The sequence below is a fragment of the Sarcophilus harrisii genome, chromosome 4 (assembly GCF_902635505.1).
Source record: "Sarcophilus harrisii chromosome 4, mSarHar1.11, whole genome shotgun sequence".
NCBI classification, from domain to species: Eukaryota; Metazoa; Chordata; class Mammalia; order Dasyuromorphia; family Dasyuridae; genus Sarcophilus; species Sarcophilus harrisii.
In genome coordinates, this window is record NC_045429.1 from 333,652,671 (window position 1) to 333,680,485 (window position 27,815).

The window sequence follows — 27,815 nt, forward strand, 5'->3', positions numbered from 1 at the left end:
CATCCCCTGTTTGTAACTGTCCATTTGAGGCACTCAGCAGTCAGTATAACACAGCTTAACCTCAGTTATTTCAGTGTTTCAAGGATCTGTCATTTCTTTGGTGTGGATAATAATAGCTGACATCTCTCTTCTCACCTCTGTCTTAAAATTCTTAGCTTCCTTATGAGACTGAGGGCAGCTAGGTAGCACAGAACATAAAACAACAGCCCTGGAATAAAGAGGACCTGAGTTCAAATCTGACCCCAGCCACTTACTAGATGTGTGATCTGGGGCAAGTCACACCCCAGTGGGAATATAATGCCCAGGGGAAAATAATAATGCATGTAAAAATCAGAAAATCCTGGTTCTGCCATTTATGACCTGTGTACCCTTAGGAAATCAAATAATAAACCAACCAACAAGCATTTATTAATTACCTACTGCATGTCATGTACTATAGTAGCCACTGGGGGATACAAAAACCAACCAAAAAAAGGCTATTCCCACCTTCAAGCTTACAATCAGCTAGGAGAAATAATATGCATGTATACAATAATGAAAAGTTAAGTGATCAAGCTTACAGTAAACACCTTGTCAATCTAAGGCAAGATTTCAAATCTGGTCTTTTCTGGTCCCAGGATCAGAGCTCCATCCACTATGCCCTTGGCTAATGAGATGAAGAAGAAAATGGCAAGCCCCTCCAGTATCTTTGCCAAGAAACAAACTTCCTACAAGAATCAACTCAGGTTTTACCTACTAAGGGAAAGCTTTCCTATTTTCTCCTATTTTTAGAGCTCTCTTCTTCCACAAATGAAGAACTTATTTAACTTATTTAAATTAAACTTATTTATTTAACTTGTTTAAGAACTTATTTAACTCTTTGAATGTTGTGTTCTTTCCATTTCAAACAAGAGCAAAAAAAAAAAAAAAAAAAAGAATGCCCTTTCTCCCCACTATTAGTTGACTTCATTCTTGGAAATGCAAGTGGTAGCAACAATACAAGAGAAACAAAACAAAAATAAAGGTATAGCTATTAATGAAAAAGAGGTCAAATTATTCCTCTTTGTAGATGGCATGATGGTATACTTAGAAAACTTCAGGGAATCATTGAAATAACTAATTGAGATGATTAATAATAGCTTCAGTAAGGCAGCAGGATACAAAATAAATGCACAAAATCACTAGCAGTTCTATTTAGCACGTTAGGAAAAAAATTGGGAAGAAAATTCCATTGAAGACTTCAAAATGTCTAAATTATCTTTAAAGCTAACCTACTAAGATGCATGTGAGAGTTCTATAAATACAAAACAGTCTTTAATGAAATAAGACAAATAATTGGAGAACACCCAAAAACCAGTCACATGAAGCCCTAGGTCCTTTTGGGTTCCAGCCCTCAGTTTTTTCCATCTGCAAAATAGGAAGGGGACCCAGCCTCTGGTGGAGGCAAGGAAGTTTCACCAGCTTTTCTTCTCCTTCTCCACAGCCCATGAATGGACCCTGCCATGATATTTTTATAATATAAATTCCTATTGAATTAATTTACACATTTAGAGCCATGCCAAAATTATTTAGGAGATAAATCATAAAACTAGACAAAACAATAACAATTCATTTGGAAGAACAAAAGGCTGAGAATCTCAAGGGGAAAAAAGTACAAGTGAAGGCAGAAGTCTTTTACAAGTCCTCAAATTATATTATAAAGCTCTAATTATTATGAGGCAAAAGGATGGGAGGGAGAAAAAAATTGGAAATAAAAATCCTATAAAAGTAAAAAAAAAAAAAAAAAAAAAAAAAAAGCTTTAATTATCAGACCTATTCAGTACTAATTCTGAAAAGTAGTCTTATAGAATTGACTAGATGAGCAAGAAATGAACTCAGTCAAAAACAATAGGTCAGTGTTTAATAAACCCAAGAATACAAATTATATGAGTAAGCACTCCCTTTTAAACAAGAACTGCTGGGGAAACTGTGGAAATTCAGTTTTGACCACCATTTTACACCACAATAAGCTCAAACTGATATCCAACCTAAATATAGAAGATAATGTCATAAAGATATGTGAGAGAAGAGGAAATGTTTTCTACAACTATGACTCAAGACAGAACTCTTAACCAAATAAGGGATAGAGGAAATCATAAGAGGAAAAAATAGATATTCTTTATTATATAAAATGTAAGGCTCTTTGCATGAATAAAAATCATTAAACAGAATAAGAAGACAAACCATAGAATGGAATAATATTTGCATCAAATATCACTAAGAGAAATCTTATAACCAAGATATAGGGGCAAGTAGGTAGCCCAGTGGTTAGAATACGTCTATTATTATAGTCAGAAAGTCCTTAGCTCAAATCTATATTCGGACACTTAGTACCCGTGTGACTCTGAGCAAGTCATTTAAACTTGTTTGCCTCAGTTTCCTCATCTGTTAAAAAAATGGAGAAGTAAATGGCAAATCATTCCAATATCTTTTCCAAAAAAATCCCAAATAGAGCATGAAAAGAGACACAACTAAAAAAAATAAACAACAATCACTAAGATATATAGGGAATTGACACAAAGAATCATTCCCCCAACAGACCAGTGGTCAAAGGATATGAAGTTTTCAAAAAGAAAAATGCCAATTATAAGTAACCATTTGAGAACATGCTTTAAATCACTCATAATAAGAGTAAAATAAAACAACTTTAAGGATTCACTTCAAACCAATCAAAGTGGTAGCAAGAAACTGGAAACAAAGTGTATACATCTTAGTACTTCCCTTCACACAATACTTTTTCCTATCTTTGAGTCTTTACAATGCTATTTCCCATGCCTAAGGATGCTTCCTTCATCACCTCTGCCTCTTAGAATCCTTTGCTTCCTTCAATGCTCTGTTCAAACACCACTTCTTCCATGAGCTTTTCCTGATCCCCTTAGCTGCTAGTATCTCCTCACCAAAATTGTCTTTTAGTTTCTAGTTATATGTACACACGTTGTCTCCCTCTGTAGAATAGAAGTTTCTTCAGGGTAGAGATTGCTGCATTTTTCTCTGTGTATTCCCAGTGCTTAGTACACTGCCTAGCACATAGGAGATGATTAATAACTGCTTATTGATTGATTTGTTGATTGGTTAGAGAATGTCCAAAAAAACTGTAATAGAACAGAATATTAAATAGAGTAAGATTTGTGTGAATTTCCACATTGGTAAATTAAGTATCTTTGCCAAAACAAAACAATCAAAAACCAAATGGAGTCATGAAAAGTAAGACAGGACTTAACAACAACAACAAATTAAGAATGACCATAAGAACAACATGAGTAATGACAATAAGAATGAAAATCAAAAGGAAGTTGAGCCCTAAGTAATTAAAAAGCCATTCATAGAGAAGAGACTATTGGAGTAGAGGGTTGTCTGTACTGTCTAATGCTTTCATAATATCTGATTTCTTTGCTTAATTATTTTTCCTTTATATAAGGGAAAACTTAATATGGCTATAAAAGATATATGGTAGATTTTTTTTAAATTTTAATAGCCTTTCATTTACAAGTTATATGTATGGGTAACTTTACAGCATTAACAATTGCCAAACCTCTTGTTCCAATTTTTTCCCTCCTTCCCTCCACGCCCTCCCCCAGATGTCAGGCTGTATGGTAGATTTTTTTAAAGAAATGATTGTAATATTAAGACAAAAGACATCAATAAAATGGATTTTTAAGTAAAATAGGGATCTTTGATTCTGCACAAGTTTCGTTCCCCATCACTGCTCTTGCACTTAAAGGTACAAGGGCAATCACAGGAAAGGCTGCATGATCAGCTCAAACCATATCCTTGCCCTATGTTGGACAACTATATTTTTATAAACTAAACAAACCTTTTCTTATGTAAACCCTTGCTTGTGTCAGGTCACTGATGCCATACTCATACCTGAAGTCAGGGCAACTCCCAGCAGCTGCCCAGAGCAGCAGTGCATGTTTCCATGACTTCCCTCTATGGTAACTAGAATGTTGGGTGGAAAAGCCAAGATCACTGCTGAAATCAATGACAGAGAGAATATCCAACCCCAGGAGCAGAAGCAGAAATTGGGTCAAGAAGACATTTCAGTTGCTGAAGGCTGCCAACTATGGTGACTGCCACAAGATTAGTGAGGGCAAAGTAATTAGCTGAAGGGCACCTATTATCATCTCCAAACTTCCCCTGCCTCCCCTTTTTATATTCTTTGGTCCAGAAGAGGGTTTCCAGAAACCTCCTTTCCTCCTTATTCCCTGTCCACCAAGTATAGTTCAGAAATCTCTAAGGAATACATGAAAAATGGAAATAGTAATTAGGAGGACTTTGGGGAGATGGTGCTTAATTTCAAAGTGCTTAACATTCTCTATTCCTCTTTGCATTGTTTAAAAAACTATGTTAAATGCCTATGTCCTGTGGATGTATGGATTGTTGATTGAGAAGAGTTCATAAAATTGAAAAGATGCCCATCAATTGGGGAATGACTGAATTAGTTAAGGTATAGGAATGTAATGGAACATTATTGTTCTATAAGAGATGATGAACAAGCTGATTTCAGAAAAGCCTGGAAATATTTACATGAACTGATGCTAAATGAAGTAAGCAGAACCAGGAGAACATTATACATGGTAACAACAAGATTAAGTGATGATCAATTATGATAATCTCAGCTCTACTCAGCAGTACACTGATCCAAAATAATTCCAAAAGACTTGGGATAGAAAATGTCATCTGCATTCAGAGAAAGAACTGTAGAAACTGAATGTGGGTCAAAGTATACTATTTTCACCATTTTTTGCTTTCCTTTTTGTTCTGATTTTTCTTTCACAACAACCTAACTAATATGAAAATATGTTTTAAAGTACTGTACAAGTATAGCCTGTAAAAGATTGCTTGACGTCTTGGGGAAGAGGGAAGTAAGCAAGGGAGGGAGAAAAAATTGGAAGTCAAAATCTTACAGAAATGAATGTTGAAAACTACCTTTACATGTAATTAGAAAATTAAAACACTATTGAACAAAAAGAGAGAGAACCATAGATTTCCTGTTTTTAAAGTATTTTTGAGCAATGTTCAATAAAAGCTCCTAGTTTAAATTTAGAACCTAGATGGCATGAGTTTTAAAAGGCTCAGCTACTCAAGGATGACTGGGACACTGCAGAGAGGAGAATTCTCTTTCACAAGAAAGCCAGAGATGCTCTGGGGAAACCACTTGATGGATGGCTCAAATAGTATGCCACCTTGTGGACAGCATGGATACTATCTTTATTGAATGGACTATTCATATACTAAATGATACATTGCCTTTCTTCAAGGTTAAGGAAAGACGCCTCTGAACTAATGTGAGCTGATTTTATACTGCAGAATCCACACAGAGTGAACCAAGTGTCATATGATATACACATAAGGTGATTTTTCCACAGATGTTTCCAAAAAAAATTGACTATAAATACTATTTTTTGCTGAGTTATGTATAACTCTTCGGGACCCCATTTTCTTGGCAAAGACAATAGAGTAGTTTGCCATTTCCTTCTCCGGTTCATTTTACAAATGAGGAAATTAAGGCAAGTAGGGTTAAGTGATTTAGCCAGGGCCACACAGAGAGTGGCCATTTCCTTCTCCAGCTCATTTTACAGATGAGGAAACTGAGACAAATAAGAGTTAAGTAACTTGCCCAGAATTAGTGTTTGGATTTGAATTCAGGAAGATAAGACTTTCTGCCTCTAGGTCTGGCACTCTATCCACTGCAACAACACCTGGCTGCCATAAAGTAGGTTTAAAACAGAAGTGTTATGAGAAAACTGAGTAGATCGCTTTGTGCTGGAGTAAATCAGGGAAGACAATTTCATTGATTTAAACTGGGATGTGGTCTATCCAACCTAGAGGCTGAAGGATGGACTATATGACTTCTATCCTGCTGCATAGGCAGCCATCAGATTCCAGTCAGAAGGCTTCTAAATCCTTCCACCCAAAAGTTGACCTTTGAGTTCCATTTCTGAAAAAACACCCACAATTCTAAATAGCACAGGATGGCCCTTGGGATGGGAGGAATCTCAGGGGAAAACTCCTAAAGCCTGACTCCCTTAGAGAAAGTCTCTGTGTCCTGGCCTCCCTCCAGTCATCAGAGGGATGTGTGGGGATCTTGTTCTCTTGGGGGAATTGGGGGGGGGGGAGTAGATCGGTCTGTCCCATCTCCCTTTGACCTCCAGGGCCCTCAGACCCACTCACAATCAGGCATTTCATCCCCTCCAGGGGCTGGAATGAAAGAGCTGTGTCTTGTTTCCCGGGCATAGACTCCCCCCCTCCCTTGTGTCTCTTATGTCCCTCTCCCAATCCCTTTCCTCTCAAACATCCCATATTATATATTTCTTTCCATCTGCTCCTAGGGCAGAGACTCTGACTACTCCCTACCACCATCACTACCCAGCAATGGATTATTCAAAAAGTCCAGAGACATAGGGTACTGTCTTCATTCTTCTGCCTCTCCCCCTTCTCCACTCACTCCACTCACTAAAGAATAAACCTTCCAGTTTTTGTTGGTCCTTCATTTACTATTCAATGTGACAAATATTTATTAAATACCTCCTATGGGCAAAGCCCTGGGAGAATACATGGATGGAAAATAACATAGCTGCTGCTCTCAGAAAATAGAGATTCTACCGGTTATAGGAAGCAAAGGCATGAACATGGACAGATAGAACATAAAACTTTGTGAAAAGGAATCTTTTCACAAAGGACCTATAAGCTAATTCGCCTAAGGTCTTTCCATTCAGCTTAACTTACTTTTTGAACTCTCTGCTCACCAAGAACCTCCCTACCCCATCCCTGCTTTCCCCACACACATCCCTACTTCTATCATCTCTTCATATTTTGTCTTCTTCCATTAGAAGGGAAGGTCCTTAAGAGTAAGGACTATCATTTTGCATAACTTCACATTTGCATTCTCAATGGGAGGAGAGTGGGGAGGAAGAAAGAGAGTCTAGAACTCAAAGTTTTAAAAACAAATGTAAAAATAATTTACATGTAACTTGGGAAAATAAAAATATTAAATAAGAAAAATGGTTATGGACTATCTTGTTTGCTTATAATAGTATCCGTAGTGCTTAGCACAGTGTCTGGCATATAATCAGTGCTTAATATGTGTTTTATGTATCCAGTAAAAGTGAAAAAATTGAAATTTGAAGCCAGGTCTTCTGACTCCAAATCCAGTTGTCCCTATGTTTTACTACAAATAGAGGTCCAACAAGGAACTATGAGAAATGGAGGGAAAGAAAGAAGCATTTATTAAACACCTACTATATGCTGAGCACTTTACAGATATTATCACACTTGATCCTTACAACTACCCTTGGCTAGGTGCTGTTATTATCTTTGTTTTGAAATGGAAGAAAATTGAAGCCTGCAGAGGTTAAATAAAGAACACATAGCTGGTAAGTGCCTGAAGCAGGATTTGAACTCAGGACTTCTTAACTCTGGGCCTAATGCTCTGCCACTTTCACATAGGGGGAAAAGGGACAAGATAAATAAGACAGAAGGAACAGCACATAAATAGGACCTTGAAGGAAGATGGTGTGGGGTGGGATAAAGACCAGGCCAAATATAAGTTGAGGATTGGGGAAACTGAAGAAAACAGAATAAACATGGTGGTGGACTGGGCAGAAATTAGACCTTTTGACTAGAAGAGAAATTATGTGAAGGAAAATAGAATGATTTATGAATAAAAAGATAGTTTGAAGCCACATGAAGAACCTTGAATGATAAGATCAGGAGTTTATACTTTATTTTGTAACTAGAGAGTTACCACTAAAGGTTTTTAGTAGAGAAGAGATTAATAACAGTTGTATATTAGGAAGAAGATCTTTCTGGAGTCCTGATAGCAGTCCAAACAAGAAGAGATAAAGGTCTGTAATAATTAGCTAAAAATGGGAGTGAAAAAGAGAGGACAGATGTTAAAGAGAGAGGGACAAGGTAGGGTCAATAGGACATGGCAAATGACTGGATTGAGGTGGGGAAAGGTCAAAGATGTATCCAAGTATTCAAGAGAATATCTGACTTCTTAATCTCCCTGAGCCTCAGTTCCCTCATCTGTAAAATGGGAGAAGGTGGTAGATTAGACCAGAGAAAGGGAAATTGAAATTATTACTGGTACTATGTGCTAAAGACTTTATAAATATCTTATCCTTACAACAACCCTGAAAAGTAGGTGGTATTATTATCCCTATTTTACAGTTGAAGAAACTAAGGGTAAATGATTTGCCCAGAGTTACAAAGCTAATAAATGCCTGAGGATAAATTTGAACTCAGAATGTCCTGACTCCAGAGTCAGGACTCTCTATCCCTGGTGCTGCCTGATAATAGGTTGTCCATGTCCAGTACAACTCTAAATCTATAACTCTATGAGTAGGAGAAAAACAAGGGCAAATCATACTTTCCTTCCCAATGTCAACTTCTTCCCCCTGGCTTCTTCTTCCCTGTAGTTGGGGTTGAGACTGGGCTGTCCCCTCTGCAGGTAAAACTACCTCCATAGAAAGACTGTCCTTTAATGGTCAAAGGATATGAACAGTTTTCAGATGAAAAAATCAAGGCTATGTATAGTCATATGAAGAAATGTTCTAACTCAAAATTTCTAAAAGGGTGTATCATGACTCTATATGGGTAACTGAATGAAATTATGATTTATTATCAATAAATGTTTAATTTATATACCCATTTTATGTGCTTATATACCCAGGTCATGTAAAAATTTCTTGGATAAAAAGGAGTTGCAAGTGGAAAAAGTTTAAGAAATTTTGCTCTAAACCACTTTTGGTTAGAGAAATGAAAATTAAAACAACTCTTGAGATACCACCTCACATCTATCAGATTGGCCTATGTGGCAGAAAAGGAAAGTGATAAATGTTCGAAAGTTTGTGGGAAAATTGAGACACTAATACACTATTGGCGTAGTTGTGAACTGATCCAACTATTCTGAAGAACAAAGTCCAAAGGGCAACTAAATTGTCCATACTCTTTTACCCAGCAATATCACTATATTGTGGATCCCAAAGGGAGCATAAAAAAGAAAAAAGGACCTACATTGCAAAAATATTTATAATAGCCCCTTCTGGTAGCAAAATATTGAAAACTGAGGGAATGACCATTAACTAGGGAATGGCTGAACAGAGTGTGGTATATGAATGCAATGGAATAGGATTATGCAATTAAAAAATGATAAACAGATTTCAGAAAAACCTGAAAAGACTTGAACAAACTGATGCAAAAAGAAGTGAGCAGAACCAGGAAAAAAACATTATATACAGTATCAGCAACAGTGTATGATGTTCAACTATCATTGCTCTTCTCAGCAACACAACAATCCAAAACAACAACAAAGGAGTCACAAAATGCTATCCATAATCAGATAAAGAACTGATGAATTCAAGAGAAAGAAAGAAAAGGAAGGAAGAAAGGAAGAAAAGAAGAAAAGAAGGAAGGAAAGAAGGAAGGAAGGAAGGAAGGAAGGAAGGAAGGAAGGAAGGAAGGAAGGAAGGAAGGAAAAATAGTGACCTTTTCCTCCCAAACTGGTTTTTCATCAATGACAAAAAATCTTCTATGGTTTTCCTAGAAGGATAGTTGTTACCATCAATAGAAATAAAGATTTTAGTGATAATAGTCAGATTTTGGAAGATGAAAAGTTGTATTTTGGACAGGCTGACTTTTATAGGGGATGATATAGGGAAGGCAGTTGGAAATAAATAATGAACTGAGAAGAGTTGAAAGTATAGCACTTGGATCTGGAACTTAATCAGTACGTTCATTAAGTGACTACTATGTCACTTATGTACTTATATGTACACATACCTGTGTGTACATCAAGGGGGATAAAATAGGGTTACAAATGGAACCTTGAGAACATCCACATTTAAAGGTGAGTAGAGGATGAAAAAGATTCATTAAAGAAGACAGAGAAGGGATGGTCAGAGAGATAGAGATTGAAACACCAAAATCCCAGCATGGGAGTATCATTTCAGATGATACAGAGAGAGATCAAGGAAGCTAAGAAGAGGAAATAAAAATTTTTGTTGGATTTATTGACAAAGTAGTTCACTTTTGACTATAGAATTGCAAAGAACAAGCATGAGTCTAAAGAAGAAATATGAAAAGACACCACCCCCAATTCCTTTGCAGAGATGGGAGGCCTATGGGGGACGTGAAAGGTAACATTGCACTTATTTTCAGATTTTTTTTTGATATATTGATTAGTTTTGCTGTTTCTCTTCTTCCTTTTTTTTTTTCTTAAAAAAAATTCTATTTTATGGAATGGTTCTCCAGGATGGCGGAAGGGGAGAAACACTAGGAGAAATTCAGGTGATGCAAAAATAAAATATATCAATATAATTTTTAAAGGTTATTCTTGATTTTAGAGTTATTAGTGGAGCATTGGAAACTGAAGCCAGATTACACTTCAGGAGACTGTGAAAGGAGGCATTCAATGTTGACTATTCTTCCTAGAAGTTTGGCACTGAATGGGGATATGAGAAATATCCCTTAACCCTCTCTTGAGGGTCAAGGGCAGGTTTTAGGAGAGGGAATACATTAAAAACATCTTTCCCTTAAGCATGATCTCTTCTCACTTCCCACTGTGAAAAAGAGGTAAAGGACTTACATTTCCCATTTATACAGATGAAAAAACAGAGGCCCAAAGGTGACTCTTCCAAGGTCATTCAGGACCCAGTTGGTTAGGGGAATATAAAAGTTTGAACTTGGAAGCATTCTATTTTCCTGGAGTCAGGACTCTGTCCTATTTCACACGTCTATTGGGCCCCCGAAGATGAAGAAGATGATGTACTGAGTCATCCGGAAAGTTCCTGATGCCTAGAAAATAAGGGGTTTCTCCTGACCTCTTTGAAGGAAAATCCTAAATCCTTGGGGTTAAGTGGAGGGGTTTGAGCAACAAAAGGGAGGAGAAGTCTGTCAAGAAGATAAACCAAAAATGGTCAATCTGAATCCTAACTCTCACTTTCACTTTCTAAGTGGTTTACCATCTCTGTGTTTTAATACAAAAGGAAGGAAAGGGAAAAGAGAATAAATATTATATATATAATGTTTATATAATATAAAATATTATGTATAATATATTATATGTTATCATATATAATAATATATAGGAATATATATATTACAAAGGGGTAGTCATTGTGCTTTTTACAAATAGTACCTCATTTGATCCTCACACCAATGCTGTGAAATAAGAGTTATTATTACTCTCACTTTACACTTGAGGAAAAAGACAGATTAAGTGTTTTGCTCAGATCACTCAGCTAGTAAGGGTCTGAGGCAAATTTGAACTGGGGTCTTCCTGATCTAAGCATAGTGTTCTATTCACTGCATGGGAAGGGGGGATGAAGAGGGAAGCAGGAACCAAACACAATTTCTCCTCCTGATAGACTTCTCCCAAAGGCCAAGAAAAGGCTCTGAGGTAAGACCCAAGACAATAAAGTGGTCCCCATCCTCCTCTCTTGGAAGGCAAATCAGTAAGGAGAAGGGCTATCCTTTTTCCTAATACTACTAAGGTATCAGGAGCCTACTTTTAGATGAAATATTAAACATTCAAATCGAGACATTACATCAAGAAGCGACAGACTGTGTGATCAGACCCTAGAAAACGTGAAGCACGATGATGAGGGGGAAGATGAGATAGCTAGATATATGTATATATAGACATAGATATATATATGTATGTGTGTACACATACATATATATCTATATATACATACATCTGTTATATACAGGAGAGTTATTATGTGTGTCTGTGTCTGTGTATGATATGAAGAAGAGAAATAGCAGAATATTAAAAACCGACTGCTTTCTTGCTTTCTCAATGAATCGGGGGAGAGGAAAGAGAAGGGAGAGAATTCAGACTTGAAATATTTTTTAAAGAAACAGACTGGAACAGAATAGGATTAGGCAGATGACTCCTGGAAAGAGAAAAGCCACAAGCTCTAGGAGGAAGCTAGGCTGGAATAAGCTTAAGCAGAGCCATCTTCTTATCAGGTGGTTAGAAGAAGGAAAGCAATTTTTGCTTTGGGACGAAAGTGTGGGGATACTGGCAGAGAAAGGAAGAGATCTACTTTAAGTTGGGGAAAGGAGGGACTAGAGACCAGGAAGATCCAGGGGAATTAAATTAGAAGAGACCCTGAGGATAATGAAGACCGGGGAGATGTAAGAAAATGTGGGAAATGGAGGAAGAGGTAAGGAGCATTCAGTAGGCTCACACAAAGACAGACCATCCAGAGCTGGCAGAAAAAGATAAAATTCCTACTCCCGTCCCATCAAAGCCTTGCACAAAGAGACTAAATGAGATAAGGCTCAGGACCCAGAGAGACTACTCATTAAAGGTGCAGACCCAGAGGGAACCCACAAATGAGTTCCAGACTGACCCTTTACCTCAGTTTCCCCATTGATAAGATAGAAGCACACATGCATCCCTTACTCCATGGGAGACTCCCCTCCCCCCAAAAAAATCAGACTCTGAGGAAAGCTGAAGGATTGTAGAAGTCAGAGAAGGGAAAGGACAGATTCCGGAGTGAGGATGGGGGCAGGGGTTCATGAGAGCTAGGAAGAGGCAGGGGTACCCATTCTGGAGCTTCCGTGGGCATGATAGCTATAGGCTAAGGGGAACTTGGCAAGCCCCAGGATTGGCTCCAAGAGAAGGTGCTGCTGCTGCAGCTGATGAGAGGGAGGAGGTGGGAAGCGGAAGGCAGAGTGGGCACAGGGCCCGGGTACAAGCAAGAAAACCATTCCTGCCTGGTAGGGGATTAGGGGCTAGCATCCAACTTGTGCAGAATTTGCTGTTCTCAAGCCCCCATACCCATTCACTCTACCCTTACAAGCCCAAGTCCTAGTATCCCACACATATCCCTCCCTCAACTCCACCCTGAATTAGGACCAAAGATCCAGAGATCAGATATGGGAGATAAATATGTCAACCTCCCCCTGACCCGAAGAGAGGGATATTGAGACCTAGACTCCCCCCCCAAAAAAATAAGACTTTCTCCCTGGAATGAGATGTCCTCCCTCCTAACCCTGCTTAGTACTGCAGTCTCTCTTTTAGTCTCTTTCTCCTGCACCCCACCCACCTCCCATACATACACTCAGTGTTTTACCAGAATATCCTTGGGTTGTGACTAGGAAAAGGGAAAGGAAAGAAAAAGATTGCCTCAAGAACAGACCCCACTGGCCTCTGAGGTCTCATCCATGTGACTTGCTCCCAAATTGCTTATTATACCCAAAAGCAATGGAGACAAGACAGAGATCACATCAACAGCCTCCCCATCTCACCAGGGAATCGTCTGACTTCCTCCTTAATCAAAGGTGAATCTGAGAAGCTGTCACTCTTCCTGTTCCTCAAGACAGAAGCAAAAGAGGAACAGGGATATGTGGGTTTAGTTGTAGGAGAAGGGCTTCTCAGCACCCCCCAGCACCACATACACACAGACACACACACACACATACACACACATCTCTCGCTTTAGACATGTGGTCCTCCCCAAATATCCCTCACCCATATCTCCCACCTGCCCTCCAATTGGGCTCAGGTGGATGGAAAGGAAGTTTGCCTTCTACTTCTGTCCCTACTTCCATTGCCAAGTCCTGGGAAAGACCTGAGATTCATCATCATCATTATCACCATTACCACCTCCACAGCTAACCACTGACTTCAGAAAGATACAAGTTCATATGCTCAAAGGGCTTATCTAACTGTGCATACCTTTCAAACCATCTGGGTCTCTTCCAAGTCTGTACCCCAAAGAGATCATAAGGGAAAAGGACCCACATATGCAAAAATATTTGTGGCAGCCCTTTTTGTAGTGGCAAGGAACTGGAAACTGAGTGGATGCTCATCAGCTGGAGAATGGCTGAATAAGTTATATAAATGTCATGGAATATTATTGTTCTATAAGAAATAATGAGCAGACACCCAACGAAAGAACTCTGGGAGATGACTATGAACCACTACATAGAACTCCCAATCCCTATATTTTTGTCCACCTGCATTTTTTATTTCCTTCACAAGCTAATTGTACACTTTTTCAAAGTCCAATTCTTTTTGTACAGTAAAACAACTGTATGGACATGTGTACATATATTGTATTTAACTTATACTTTAACATATTTAACATGTATTGGTCAACCTGCCATGTTGGGGAAGGGGTAGGAAGAAGGAGGGGAAAAATTGGAACAAAAAGTTTTGCAATTGTCAATGCTGAAAAATTACCCATGTATATATCTTGTAAATAAAAAGCTATAATTAAAAAAAAAAACTCACTACTTTAAAAAAAAAAATGATGAGCAGGTTGGTTTCAGAGAAACTGGAAAGACTTACATGAACTGATACTGAGAGAAATGAGTAGAACTAAGAAAATATTGTTCACAGCAACAAGATTATGTGATGACCAACTATGGTGGACTTGGCTCTTTTCAACAATGAGGTGATTCAAGATAATTCCAAATGGACTTGGGTTGGAAAGTGCCATCAACATTCAGAGAGAGAACTATGGAGACTGAATGTGGATCAAAGCATAGTGATTACCTTTTTCGTTATTGTTGTTGTTTGTTTGCTTGATTTTTCTTTTTTTTCATTTTCCCCTTTTGATCTGATTTTTCTTCCACAGCATGATAAATGTGGGAATATGTTTAGAAGAAATGCATATATTTAACCTATATTGGATTACTTATTGTCTAGAAGATGGGATTGGTAGGAAGAGGGGAAAAAATTAGAATACAAGGTTTTGCAAGGGTGAATGTTGAAAACTATCTTTTCATGTATCTAGAAAAATAATAAGCTATTATTATAAAAAACAAAATAAATACATTTCTTTAAAAACTCAAATTCAAAAAATAAATTAATTAAAAGTTTAAAAAAAAAAAGACTCAAGCTCAAATCCCACCTAAGACAGTTATTAGCTGTGCTACCCTGGGCAAATCACTTCATCCTCTTTGCCTCAGTTTCTCCATCTGTAAAGGAGGGATAAAAACAGCAATTACCTCCTCGAGGTTGTCATAAGGATCATATGAGATAGTTGTAAAACATTTTTTCAAATCTGAAACTGCTTACATAAATACTAGTTATTATTGTTGTGGTTATACAGTGCTTAGGATTTGCAAAGCACTTTGCAAAAATTGTCTCATTTGAGTCTCACAGTCTTGTCATGTAAGTGCTATTATCGTATCGCCTCAATTTTACTGAAGAGGCAAGTGAAGCTAAAAGACATTGAGTGATGGCCCAGCCACAGAACTAAGGTCTGAAGCAGGAGTTAAATGCTGTTCTGGAGACTCTAAGTCAGCACTTTATTCATTAAGCCATCTAACTACCACCTAGACCAGAAAGCCAATGGACTTTCCGAGCTGGTCATTTGGCTCTGCCTATTCTGAACTGGCCACAGCAAATGAGTCCCTCAAAAAGTGGCTGCCTTTTCTCAAGGGTGGGGATGGCAAGTAGCTGTCCCTAGCGACTAGCTGCCCTCTAGTGGGAGTGGGAGGAACATCCCTCACTGCCTGGTACTCAGCTTTCTCTCCTCCCCAATTTAACCAGTCCATTTATGAAGATTCTCTTCTCTATTTCTGACCTCTTCGTCCATGTTGGAGAAACCCCTCAGGTGCTCTGGCCAACAGCAAAGGCTTCTGGAAGAGTCCGGGTACTCTTCTTCAAATCTCTCCCTTTCTTGTCAATGCTGACGAATTACTGGGATGCTCACCTCTCCTAGACCTCTCTGGGTGCTGGACTAGATTTCACTTAATGCAAAAGGGACACATGTAAACACACACACACACACACACACACACACGGATATGGACACAGACCCAATTAGTTGTTCCCTGAGAATTCCATCTGCAAATACACACACAGCTATACATGGATGTACGTACACATACAAGCACAACAGTTTACAAACTGAGACATGGATACAGACACACAATTCCTCTCCGGAGGCACCTCACTCTCTTAAACTTTCCTACTGACTCTCCTCCCCACCCCCCAAAACACTGAAACACATCTGAATACCAAAAAATGCTTGTCCTCCTCCCTCAAGACTGGGGCCCTGCACTTCTCAGGACTCTGAGGATGGAGAGCTTTCGATAATGAAAACAAGGAATATCCCCAAATCCCAGTGCAATCTCAGAGTTTCATCCTCCTTCCTACTCCTTATATTCCCTTATGGAATTACAAGGGGACTATCTCCCCAAAGATTTCCACTTTATCTCATAGAGTGGGAGACTGGGGAGGAGGAGGAGGTTTTCCCTCCTGTTTCCATGACAACTCATTTCGGTAATGCTTTATTATGCCTGTTGCTGACTACTGACTAGGAGGAGAAACACGCCAAGTCTCTGAGCTCCTCCAACTGTAAAGCATCCATCCCTCTTCCAGTATGCCATCTCTTTTGCACAGAGAAAGAAATTAAGGCACAAACTAAGAAAAAGGAAAGAAGGCAGAGCAGTGTATAAAAAGTCAGAGAGAAAGCAAAACCAAGGAAGAAGGGGAAACAGAGAAGGTGAAACTGAGGAAGAGAAGAGTTAGGGACAGAAATAAGAAACAAACCAGGAAATTAAGAATGAAGAGAGGGATAGAGGCAAGAGGAGATAATAGAAAGACAAAGAAATGAGAATGAGGAACAGATTTTTTAAAAGAACACTGAGACAAGCAGAAATTTCCTTAGTTGGAAAACCAAGGGACAGAGGGAAAGGGAGTAAAAAGGACAGTGAGAGGGAAGACTAAGGGACAGATAAAAGAGGATAAAAAAGGGGAAAGAGGGAGGAAAGAGACTGGGATAGAGAAAGAGAAACAGGAAAAAACCGAGGGCTATAAGGAAAAGAAAGAGATTACAGTTCAGAGAGAGAAAAGATTGAGAGACCAAAGAAAGGATAAATTGAGAAAAGGACTGAGGGTCAGAGAGAGAACTGGGGTTGAGAATATGAGAGGAGAAAGATTGAACAGAGAAAGAAAGAAAACTGAGGAACAGAAGAACAGAGCGATCAAAGGGTAAAAGGATTAAGAGACAAAAATAGAGATCGGAAGACAAAGAAGAAAAACTGAGGGGAGGAGGGAAGAAACAGGTCTAGAGAGAAGAGAATGATTGAGGAGAAGGAGAAAAGAAAAAGGACAGGACAAAAATCAAGAGGGAATTCGAAGGACAGAAGGAAAGAGAGACTGAGAGCAAAATCTGAAGAACACATAAAAGGAGAAACTGAGGAAAGAATCTAGGACACAGTGAGGGGAGAAATTAAGAGCTAGAGAGAAGTAAAGAGTAAGGAACAGAAGAGAAGGGAAAATTTATGATAGAAAGAAGAAAGACTGAAGGACAGAGAAAGTAATGAAACAGAGGAGAATTGATTAAAGGATGGAGGAAAGGGGGGATTAGAGGCCAAAAAGAGGGGATTCTAAGGGACAAATACAAAGAAAGACTGAGTGGGAGATGAAAGAAAAAGACTGAGTCAGAGAAAGAGGAGAGACTGAGGGCCAGAAAGAAGAGCAATGAATAGAGAGGAGAGAAAACTGAAATATGGAGAGAAGATATTGAAGGGGGAAAAGAAAGAAAAAGAACAGAATGGGAAAGAAGGCTGAAGAACAAAAGGGAAAGGAGATTTGGAACCAGAGAGAAGGAAGATTAAGATTAAGATACAAAGAGTAACTGATGAACGAAAGAAGAAAGGTCAACAAAGGAGAGACTGAGGGGAAATGGGAGAGGAAGAAGAAAGAAGAGAGAGGGAGAGAGAAGAAGGGAGAGAGGGAGGGAAAGATGAAGGGGGAAGGGAAAGAAAAGGGAAAAAGGGAGAGAGGTGGAAGAGAAACTGAGAGACGGAAGGAAAAGGGGATTGAGTGGAGATAAATAAATAAATAAAATATAATAAATAAAAAGAAATATTTAATAAAATATTTTAATAAATAAATAAAGGAAATAATAAATAAATAGGAATAATTTCGTTATTAATAAAAGGAAAATTTAAATAGAAGAAAGAGACTGGAACCAAGAGTTGAGAAACTGGAGGCCAGAGAGATAAAGAGAGAGGGACAGAGGCAAGGGGAGACTGTATTGCAGAAAGAAGGGGAAACCTTAAACAAGAGGAGGAGCAGACAGACAGAGAGAGAATTAGAAACAGATTAGGAGAGTAAGGGAAACCGAGTGGCCTATGTGCCAACCATCCACTCCTAAGCAGATGATTTCTGCTTTAGTTTCTGATCCAACACACTGGATCAAATGAACACAGCATTCATCTGGACCCTAGCTGGAAAACCAACCTTACAGGTGGAAGAAACCTCAAGAAATCATGGAATTCAGCCTCCTGCCTCTAATTCGGACACAGCCTCAGCAAACTTTGCGCTGTTTCTAGCAGGCTGCCCACACACAAATGTCTACTTCAAATCACTGATGTGTTTACGTGGTACATCAATTATCCAGTCTGGAGTGAGGATGAAGGGAGGAGGGAGGGGGATCAACAAGCCCCTTTTATACATGGGAATTCTGGAGCTCATGTGAAGAAGAGGTAACTAAAGTAACTACTTTGTGTCGCAAGTCCGCAATTAGATTGCAGATTCCTAGAAGATGAGGAGCAAGTTGCCTTGTGAATAGTGAACATTAGCTATTGTAACTATTGCTCGGCTAAACGTTGTCCCAGCCAGAATCAGCATCTCTCAAGCAATCTGGCTCTGGTTCTGGCTCTAGCGAAAATCTGCCATCCAGTGGACAGCCGTGGGATTATACCAGAATTCTCAGTCTCATAGCAAACTATATCGCTCATTATGCTTTAAATAAAGATAAGGCACAATCCAGTTTTATCCATCATAGTAATAAGACTTTGTACATTTCCGCTAGAGATCTTGTCTGGGATTTAATTGTGAAATAAGTAAAAAGAGAAAAGGGAGACTCAGGCACTGAGGTGGGGGAAGGAGATAGAGGGAGTGGTCCCAGGGGAGGGGGGATTAAAGAAAAGAAGAGAACAGGAGGAGGGGGAAGGGAAGAGAAGCCAGGTGTTGGACCTGCTCTGACTGGAGAGATCTCTGGATATTCAGCGAGGGATATCAAGGTGGGAATGAAAGAGAAGAGAAGCAGGGTGGGCTGGGGGTTTTGTTTTGTTTTGTTTTATTTTTAACTAAGGAGAGAAAGAACAATTCATCATCCCCAAGGTGTAGCAAGGTACCTGAACTGATAAAATAGCTCCCTTCCCACTATTGAAAAGCCCCTGAATACAAAAGAAAATGTGAAGAAATAAATATATAACCCAATAAGGTTGGGTTATAATAAATGATATTTTTATAATGAATAATGATATATATATCATTAATGATATATTAATGAATAAATGATATAACCCAAGAAGAATCATGGAGACTCATTTGTACAAATCAATGTTAATGTGAAAGAGAGAAGAGACAGAGAAAGAAATGCATAGAGAAAGCATTTAATAAGAGCTTTCTATAGCAGGCAGAGAAATCAAGAAACAGGCAGATAGAGAAAGGCACACTGAGGGAGACAAAGGAAAGGGGATATGCATTTATTCAGTGCCTATTATGGATCAGGAGTTGTGCTGAGCACTTTACAGACCTTATCTCATTTGATCCTCACCAGAACCCTGGGAGGTAGATGCTATTAAGCTCCTCATTTCATAGTTGAGGAAACTGAGACAAAACAGAAATTAAGTTGACTTGTTCAAGGTCACAAAGCTAATAAGGACCTGAGGCCAAATTTGAACTCATCTTATTGATAATAATTAACAATTGTATGACACTATGTGCCAGGAGCTTTATAGATGTCATCTCACATGATCTACAAAACAACCCTGGAAAATGGGTGTTATTATTATTATTGTTATCATCCCCGTTTTACAGATAAAAAAGCTGAGCTGAAGTAACTTGCAGAGGGTCATACAGCAATAAGATTTGAACTCAGGTCTTCCAGAGTCCAAGACCAGCACTCTAGCCATTTCCCCACTTAGCTGACTAAGAGAAAGAGAGAAAGAATCATAAAGTACTAACTCATGATACATAGAAAACAGAGAAATGAAAAAAGACAAAGTCAGACCAACACCCAAAGGTAGCACAAGTATTCATTCGTAGTAGCATTGCTTCATTTATTACACATGCAAACAGAGGTACTGTGCCATTAAGATCCAGATAGAGACAAGACATAAAGAACTTGCTGGGAAGCTCAGAATACCTCCTGTGGGGTGGAATTGTTTCACATAGTTATAAGTCTTTTCTTGCTAAGCCATTATGCTTGTGAGTGTTTGGGGTGGCCCTACTGTTGGAACTCAACTTTTAGGGAGAAAAAAGGAACTGTCTCATCCAAGGCCTTAAGCCCATATCCTAACAGAAAAGCATCTGATGTTCTCCACTCCATCACTTGGCTGTTAGAATTGGTGACTCCACTGTTTGAAATGGTTCCATCTTTCTTCCACATCCTTCCCCAAAGCATACACAGGCACACACATACACCTTTCCTGTTTCCTAAAGCCCCATAATGCATGTAGTGATTCTCTCCAAGCAGACTAAAAGGTATTTGTTATACTGTATTTAAATTCACCTAAGAGTTCTCTCCCCTCTTTTTTTTCACCCACCTTTTTCCTCTAGAGAGCCCAGTAGCCCAATTAATGGAACTGACTCCCAGCTCCTCTGAGGAATGAGGGTTTGAAATGAGTATTTCTTTCTTTAATCCACCCTTCCCCCATCCCCATCCCCCATCTCCTGTTTCTTTTGGTGGGCCGAGAGAGCTTTGTGACACAGGCCACATTACCAAGTGAAAGAAGGTTAGCCCCCCCCACCCCCTCTACCACCCACCCCTCTTCACCTTCTCTCTCCTTCTCCCCTTTTCTTTTTTTTTTTTAACAGAACTCTTAATAGTGTTTCTTCACCTTTAGTTCCCAATTCCCCCTGCTTTTGTCTCTACCAACTTACCTCTTCCCCCCACTCCCATTCTTGTCAATCACTTTTTTCCCATTTTCCCTTCACTCCTCTTCCCTCTTTGTCACCAACTTTCCTTCCTCCCCCCCCCCCAATAGGTGGGCATTCCAAAAGAAAATCAGCAGCTGGCTGTTTCTCTTTTCTCTCTCCCCCACCCCATGCTCCTCAAAACACAGCTGGTTAGGAGGAGGTCACTAGGGTTCATAGGGCCAGATGTTGAAGGGAGAACTCCACCACTGCCCATCCCCAACAACAAAAAAGAAAAAGAGGAAAAGAGAACCACAGATTAAAAAACAAAAAATCAAAAACTTTTGTGATTCAAGGTAGTTTCTTTTTCCCACCAGTAAGTGGGGGGGGGGGGATTTTTCTACTGGAAAAATGGGTGAAACTACTTTCAACTGCCCTACCACCACCAAAGAGCCCAATTTGCAATTTTTTCTTTGGGGGGAGAAAAAGTATGGTGCCCCTAATTTGCTCTTTGGAACAGGAGCAAGGTGAGTCAGTGAACTCAGTCCAAAACTGAAGACCCAGAATTTTGGAACTGTGATGTAGGTTCCTCTGCCATGCTAAAATCCCAAACTGAACCAAGGTGGACACAAGTACCTCTCACTGACTTTGGTAGGTTCTTCCTTGCCTCTAAGACCCCATTTTCTCCTCCCCATCCCCTAACTAGTAGAATTCAAGGGGATTGGTGGCCCCATATGTGGGGTGGGGGAGGTAATATCTGAACAGGTCTGCTTATCTCTCCACTTTCCCTTTTCTGTGTAAATAGAGCCTCTGACCCCAAACCTAATCCCTGGGCTCCTCCCTCCTCTGATCCATCAAGAGATCTCTGACAACCAGCTAAATACCCCCAAGTGCCCTTCCCTGACTACAAGGCTGAGGAAGAAGGCAAAGGGGTCTTTTCTGTTTGCTTTAATGAGATCTCCCTTCATTCTCCAAACTTCACTGTTCCAAGCATTTGGAAACAATCAACCACTTATTCCCAATTTGCCCAGCAAAGGTCTCTCCCATTTTCTCCTTCAAGAGCACTCCCGCCCCCAATTCCAATTCCAGGTTGGCCAGACCCACCTTCAAGGATCTTCATCACTTCCAACAGGCCCAGGACAGTTTTTACATCTAAACCCTTCCCCACCTCTCACCCAGCTCCAAGAATTGAAACTTGTGCATAGGAAGCTCGAAAGGCAATTAGTTTGGTCTAGATTTTATTGATTTCTTCATCCATCCATTGCTTTCCCTGAGACAGCCTCTCACCCCCTCCTCAAAGTCTGCAGATTGGGAAGGCAAGGGGCTTTCCCCCTCCCCTTCAGAAGCAGAGCCTAGCTCCACCTAGTTTGTTTTTCCAGTCCTTCCAATTCCCTTTGACACCCTCCTCTCCACACACACTCCAGGATTGGAGAGGGGGAGAAGAGAGAGGAAGACTTTGCATCCCAAGCAACCTCCCCCCTCCTACTTTGAGAATCTCCCAAAGGAAGAGGAAAACAGTGATGATGGGAAAAAACAAAAAACAGATGTGGGAGGGGGCAGGGAGTGGTTGCCGGAAAGAAAAGGGGTCTCTCTGGTTGGGGTCACCAGTATTGCTGGGCTGAGGGTTAGGGGAGGAGATAAAAAGGTGTAGGCCTCCCAATCCCCCAAACCGGCTGTTACAGAGTTTTGCTACTTTTGTCCAACGGGGGTTGGAGGAAGAGAAAAAAACCTGGGAAGGAGAGGGAGGGGAAAGGATGCCGGCAATTAAAGTGCCAGGAGTCCCCTAATGGGAGGCGAATGGTTAGGGGATCGGTCCTCCTTCCATCTCCTCTAACTACAGATTGCCTCTCCAGCCCCCAGCCCATTCTGTTCTCTTACTGGAACAGAAGCGTCTTCTTCATCCCCGGGGTCTCTCCTTTAAATAACTCCGAGCTGGTTTCCCGAGGCGGTCCCCTGCACCCCACCCCCTTACAAGCCAGAAAGAAGAGTCAGAGTGGGAGCCAAGCTCTTCGCCCTGTTCTGAATCCTTTTCCTCTCCCCGAGAATGAGGTGCTGGAGAGGTGGGGTAGGAGGGACAGCCGAGTACTTCACCTTGACTCCACGGGCTCCCTGCCACTGCTGGAGATCCCTAGCCAAGGGCAGGGTGGAGAAGCCCGTCAGCCAGGGCTCTCTGCCCACCCTCTGCAGACGGGCAAGCCCTTGCAATTCCCCAGCTGTAAGGAAAGAACGTGGGGACCGCCCCCCGGTTCAGAGCCTCTCCAGGGTGCGCCCCCAGAATTTGAGGCTGGGAGGTTCCGGGATGGCGGGTCCTCCTATCTGCCATCTCCACAGCGGGTGGGCTGGAGGCGGTCGGGAAGCGCCACAAAGCTTCAGCGAGGATGCGGGCCTCAGGTCCCCGTCTTCCCCCACCACCAGCGCCGGCGGACACGGGAAGCTGCCCAGGAGGCTGAAGGAGCTTTTGGTCGGGAGCGACGCCTGAGGGCGGCGAGCTTGGGCGCTACGCGGGGGAGCCACGGGCCGCCGGCGCTTTTTTACCGGCCCCCTGGCCTGGGCTTTCGTTGGGGACGAGGATGGACGGTCCGAAACTCTTCGCAAACTCGGTCCGTCCAGCACGAAGCCTTTCGCGTAACACCACAGTTTCGACTGGCGAATCAAGCGGTCGAAATGTTCCCTCCGCGGATCGCCCGCGGGGTCCGGGGCTCCGCCGGCCCCAGCAGTCCCGTTGCTGGGGTCTGAGGCTTCGGGGGGCACGGGCGGCGAAATGCCCTCGGGGGAGGCAGCTTTGCCCTCGTCCTTGTGACTGGGAGGCAACTGCGGGGGCTCCACTCCCGGGGCTTCCAGCTCCCGCTGGCCACTCCGGGGGTCCGGAGGCGGCTGCGGAGGAGGAAGCGGCCACTGGGGACCGGGCGCCCGGGGCAGAATGGCGGTGGTGACGGGCGAGGCCGGGCGCCGCGGGACCAAGCTGGGGGCAGACGGGGCAGGGGAAGAACGGGAGTCCCGAGGCGGGGAAAGAGCCGGAGGGCTGGCTGGGGCGGCCCTGAGAAAGCAGACTCTCGGCCGTCCGCGATCTTCCTCCTCCTCGCTGCTGCAACTCGGCATCCGGGCGCCCAAGTCCTCGCCGTCTGAGAAGTCGCCGGCTCGGGTCGAATCCGAATCGCTAGAATAGCCAGCCGACGTGCCGGGCTTGGCCGGCAGCCACTTAAGGCTTTCCTGGGCCCGGCCGCTCCCGCAGAGAGGGCCCACGAGCACGGATGCCCGCGGCCCCAGCTCCCCCAAACGACCGTCCCCGGTCACTCCCTCCAGCCCGCGGACCAGGCCCAGCTGGGGGGCCCGCAGCTTGGCGAGGGCGCAGAAGGCAAGGGCGCGCAGGCAAAGAGGAGAGAATTCTTGGGGGCCCCGGCGTGGTTTCCGGGGTGTGGGGGAGCACGGAGATGCCCGGGGGGCGGCCTGGACGGCTGGCCGCGAGGTGGGAAGCAGGGTCTCCATGGGGAGGCCTGGAAGGTCACCCACAGGAAGGGGCCTCTTCTGACTGGTCTGGTACCCACACTTCCCAAAGGCCCCGCGGAAAGGGGGAACATTGCCCCCCCTCGACGGGAGAGCTCCTCTTTGGGGCGTCCCCCGCTGACTCGGAGGCTCGTCTTCTTGCCCTTTCTTTCGTCTGCTCACGCGTTCGGCCGGGTCACCGGACTCCTGGGTCCTCCGCCAGTCCTGGCGTAGACAGCCACCCGGTCAGGGGAGTGGGGCATGATGCAACGCCCCGGAAGGGGGAAGAAGGAAACCTTCCTCTAGCCGCCTTCACCCCAGCCCGGGTTGGAGCCCCCCTGGAGATGCCAGGAGCCCAGAGGCTGGGGAAACAAAGCGACTGGAGAGTAAGGCGGGGAAGTTCCCAGGCGCCCCCGCACCCCCGGTGCTCGGCTCCCGGCGGCGGCACCTTCTGCTGGGCTCCTTTCTTCCCGGTCAGCTCCGCAGGACCGCGTTATAGAGAACTGCCCCCTGGCTCCCCCAATACCAGAGCTGGGGCTCCGACCCGGGAGCTGATTGGGTGGTCTGGAGCCGTGACGTCAGTCAGTCTCTCTCTACCCCCGCCCCTTTCACCACCCACCCCTTCCCCATTTCACAGATAGACCTACACACACGTGGAAATCTCGCAGAGCTGGGGGGTTGGGGGGGCAGTGTGTGAATCTGAATCTCTGCGTGTGTTTCGTGTAAACGTGTGTGTCCCTAGGAACCGACTTGGTGTGAAAGTATGGGAATGTGCCCAGCAGTGCGTTTGTGTGTGAGCCCCTGAAGTAAGCACTGCGTTTGTCTGAATCTGGATACTTTTGAATATATCGATAAGATCGGGTCTGTAGGATAGACTGAGTTTATTTTTCCCTCTGCTTTTTTGGCCTCGGTGACGTTGTCTACATTTTGTATACAAAATCCTATAACTGAGCGGTTTCACTTCGAATGTTGGGCCACTTCACCACCATCACGACCACCACGAAGAGGTGGAAGGGACCTTAAAAGTCATTTAGTCCAACCCTCTATTTTGTCAAAGAACTGAGATTCGGAAAGGGAATCTTGAGATTCCCCAGGTTTCCTGCTTCTATGGTCCTGAAATACTCTTTGGAATAGGCGTTCTGGAAGGATTTATCCTCAAAATCCTCATCATACAAGAGTTTAGGGGGTGGAGTTTCTGTAGAAAGGAGAGGGGGAGTCTTAAGCCCAAAGCCTGTCCACCGACCCACCCCCACCTTCTCCAGAAACATAGTGGGAGTCTTTGGAGATGGGCATCCCTATTCATACATGAGGGATGGGGGATGGGCAAGTGGTATTCTTACATCCCTAAGCACTACGGAAAGGAGGGGATCTTGGTAGAAGCTTTCTTCTCTCCGGAGCTCAAAAAATGGGTCGTGAGGCGTTGAGGAAAGAAGCACACTGGAGGTGGTCTTAGCTCCCTTCCTCAAAGAGAAACAATCAAAAGTAAACAGACTTCTAATAAATTCAATAAAATAGAATTATACTGAAACCTTTCTAGGCCACTTTCCCTAGAATGGAAATCCAGTTGTTAGAATGCAGCAGGTCCCCAGGTAATCAAAGGGAGATAAGTATGATGGAAGGAGAATGAGAGGAGAGGCATAAAAGTTTATCTTCTACTAAGGAAGTAAATGGGGGTGGGGGAAGCGTGTGCAGAAAGAGGAAGTGCCTGGATTGCCACCTTGAAGGGAGAAGACAATCAGAACATTGTTTTCCTCAGGTGTTCCCCAACAATATCTGGATGGGAATAAAGGAGGGTCATCCCCCTCTTCCCTTTGCAATGCCAAGTGGGAGGCTGTACCCAGAAGATGAAGCTGTGAGTTGGGTGGAGGTGTTGCCAGAAAAAAAACCTATATTCTGCAGCCACTCCATCCTTAGTTTCCATTCTGTAAAAATTTAGGAAGATTGGAGAAAGGATCATCAGGGACCAGTTCTGGGATCCCCTACATCTGCTCTCTGCCTTCTCCCCATCAGACTGGGAATTCAGTGAAGGATGTATATATAGAATGGGGTGACTGCCATGAGGAAATGCACACTCAAATGCATTTGTTTACAGAAAGGAAGCACATTGTTCTAAAGCAAGGGCTCAAATCCTGGTTCCATTACTTACTCTTTATCTGGGCAAATAAATCACTGCCCTTCTCTAGGTCTCAGTTTACTTATCTGTAAAAATAAAAGGGCTGGATTAGGTAATCTCTAGGATCCCTCTCAGCTCTAAATTTTATGACTCTATGATTGCAGTTAGCCATCCCAGACAAACAGCAAGATTACTAAACGTCGAATCAGAAAATATGAGCTTGAGACTAGGATCTGATGCTTGTTAGTTTATGACAATGCTTTAAACTCTCAGAGACTCAATTTCCTCTATGTTGGGGGGGAAAAAGGATTGTTTACACTTAACCTCAAAGTGGTTTTAAGGTGTAGTATTGAATTATAAATGCAGGTTGTTATAACTATAAATTTTTCCATAGTCAAGCTATCACACATTGCTCAGGCACCCTATCTTAACACACGGATTTCTTGCACACACAAAATTATATGTATATATCCTTGCACATCGAGTTGCACAACCTCTCTGTGACTTTCCCAGAAACCTGTGTTCACATATTGTTGCCCTACCATCTCCCAAAAAGGAGTCTCTGAAGAGCTTGAGTTGAATTCTGCCTCTCATAGAGCATACCTTCTATAGTCTTTCCTGGATAGAGCTTAAATTTTTGTTTCTCTGGGGGAGAGAAGTCAAAGGTCATTTCCCCTTTCTTCCCCCCAGAAGACTCTAAGTGATTGAAGGAATTTTATATGGAATTGTAAGCCAAGAAAGTGTCATAGAGTGTGAATTAAAAAAAAAAATTCAGGAGACATGGATTCTAGTTAAATCATTTAACTTCTCTGGGCCTCAGTTTTTCTTTCTGTAAAATGAATGGATTGCATTAGATAGCGGTAGTGTGTGTGTGTGTGTGTGTGTGTGTGTGTGTGTGTGTGTAAGATCACAGAGCCCAAGTTAAAAACCCTTGGACCAATGACCCTCCAAGTTCCCTTCCAGCTCTGACATTCTCTAAGGTTCAGTGACTCCAACAGAAACTTCTGTATCTCAGGAGGATGGGCTAGAATCTCAGTCTATTTCCCCCTTCCCTCCTTCCAGATGCAGACATCTGGGGAGGGGAGAAAAGAAGTAACTCTTCTCCATTTGTAAGCATTATGTAACAATCACCCTTACCACTTCTTCCAGAATCCAAGACTCCCTCATCACTTCCAGGAAGTAGGAGGATATTGTGTATTTTCAGGGGAAGGTAGCAGACAGCAGACAGCTTCTGTGCAACCAACCCAAATTTGAGTCCTAATGCTGTATTGATTTATCTGAAGGATCCTTTCCTGGGAGACCTAGATTTAGACAAAAGCCTTCCCATCCCTCATCTTTCTCTACCTTTCCCAC

At 42.3% G+C, this 27,815-nt stretch overlaps 1 protein-coding gene across 1 annotated transcript; it reads right to left on the reverse strand.

Moving 5' to 3' along the window:
- Window positions 1-21,359: 21,359 nt before the first annotated feature.
- On the reverse strand, window positions 21,360-25,240 carry EPOP (elongin BC and polycomb repressive complex 2 associated protein). The gene has a single exon (XM_023502388.2). The coding sequence runs from the start codon at window positions 24,350-24,352 to the stop codon at window positions 23,114-23,116; it is 1,239 nt and encodes a 412-aa protein (XP_023358156.2). The 5' UTR covers window positions 24,353-25,240; the 3' UTR covers window positions 21,360-23,113.
- Window positions 25,241-27,815: the final 2,575 nt, after the last annotated feature.

Coding starts and splice junctions, on each gene's coding strand:
- EPOP (XM_023502388.2), bottom strand. CDS start 24,352: ATGGAGACCCTGCTTCCCACCTCGCGGCCAGCCGTCCAGGCCGCCCCC.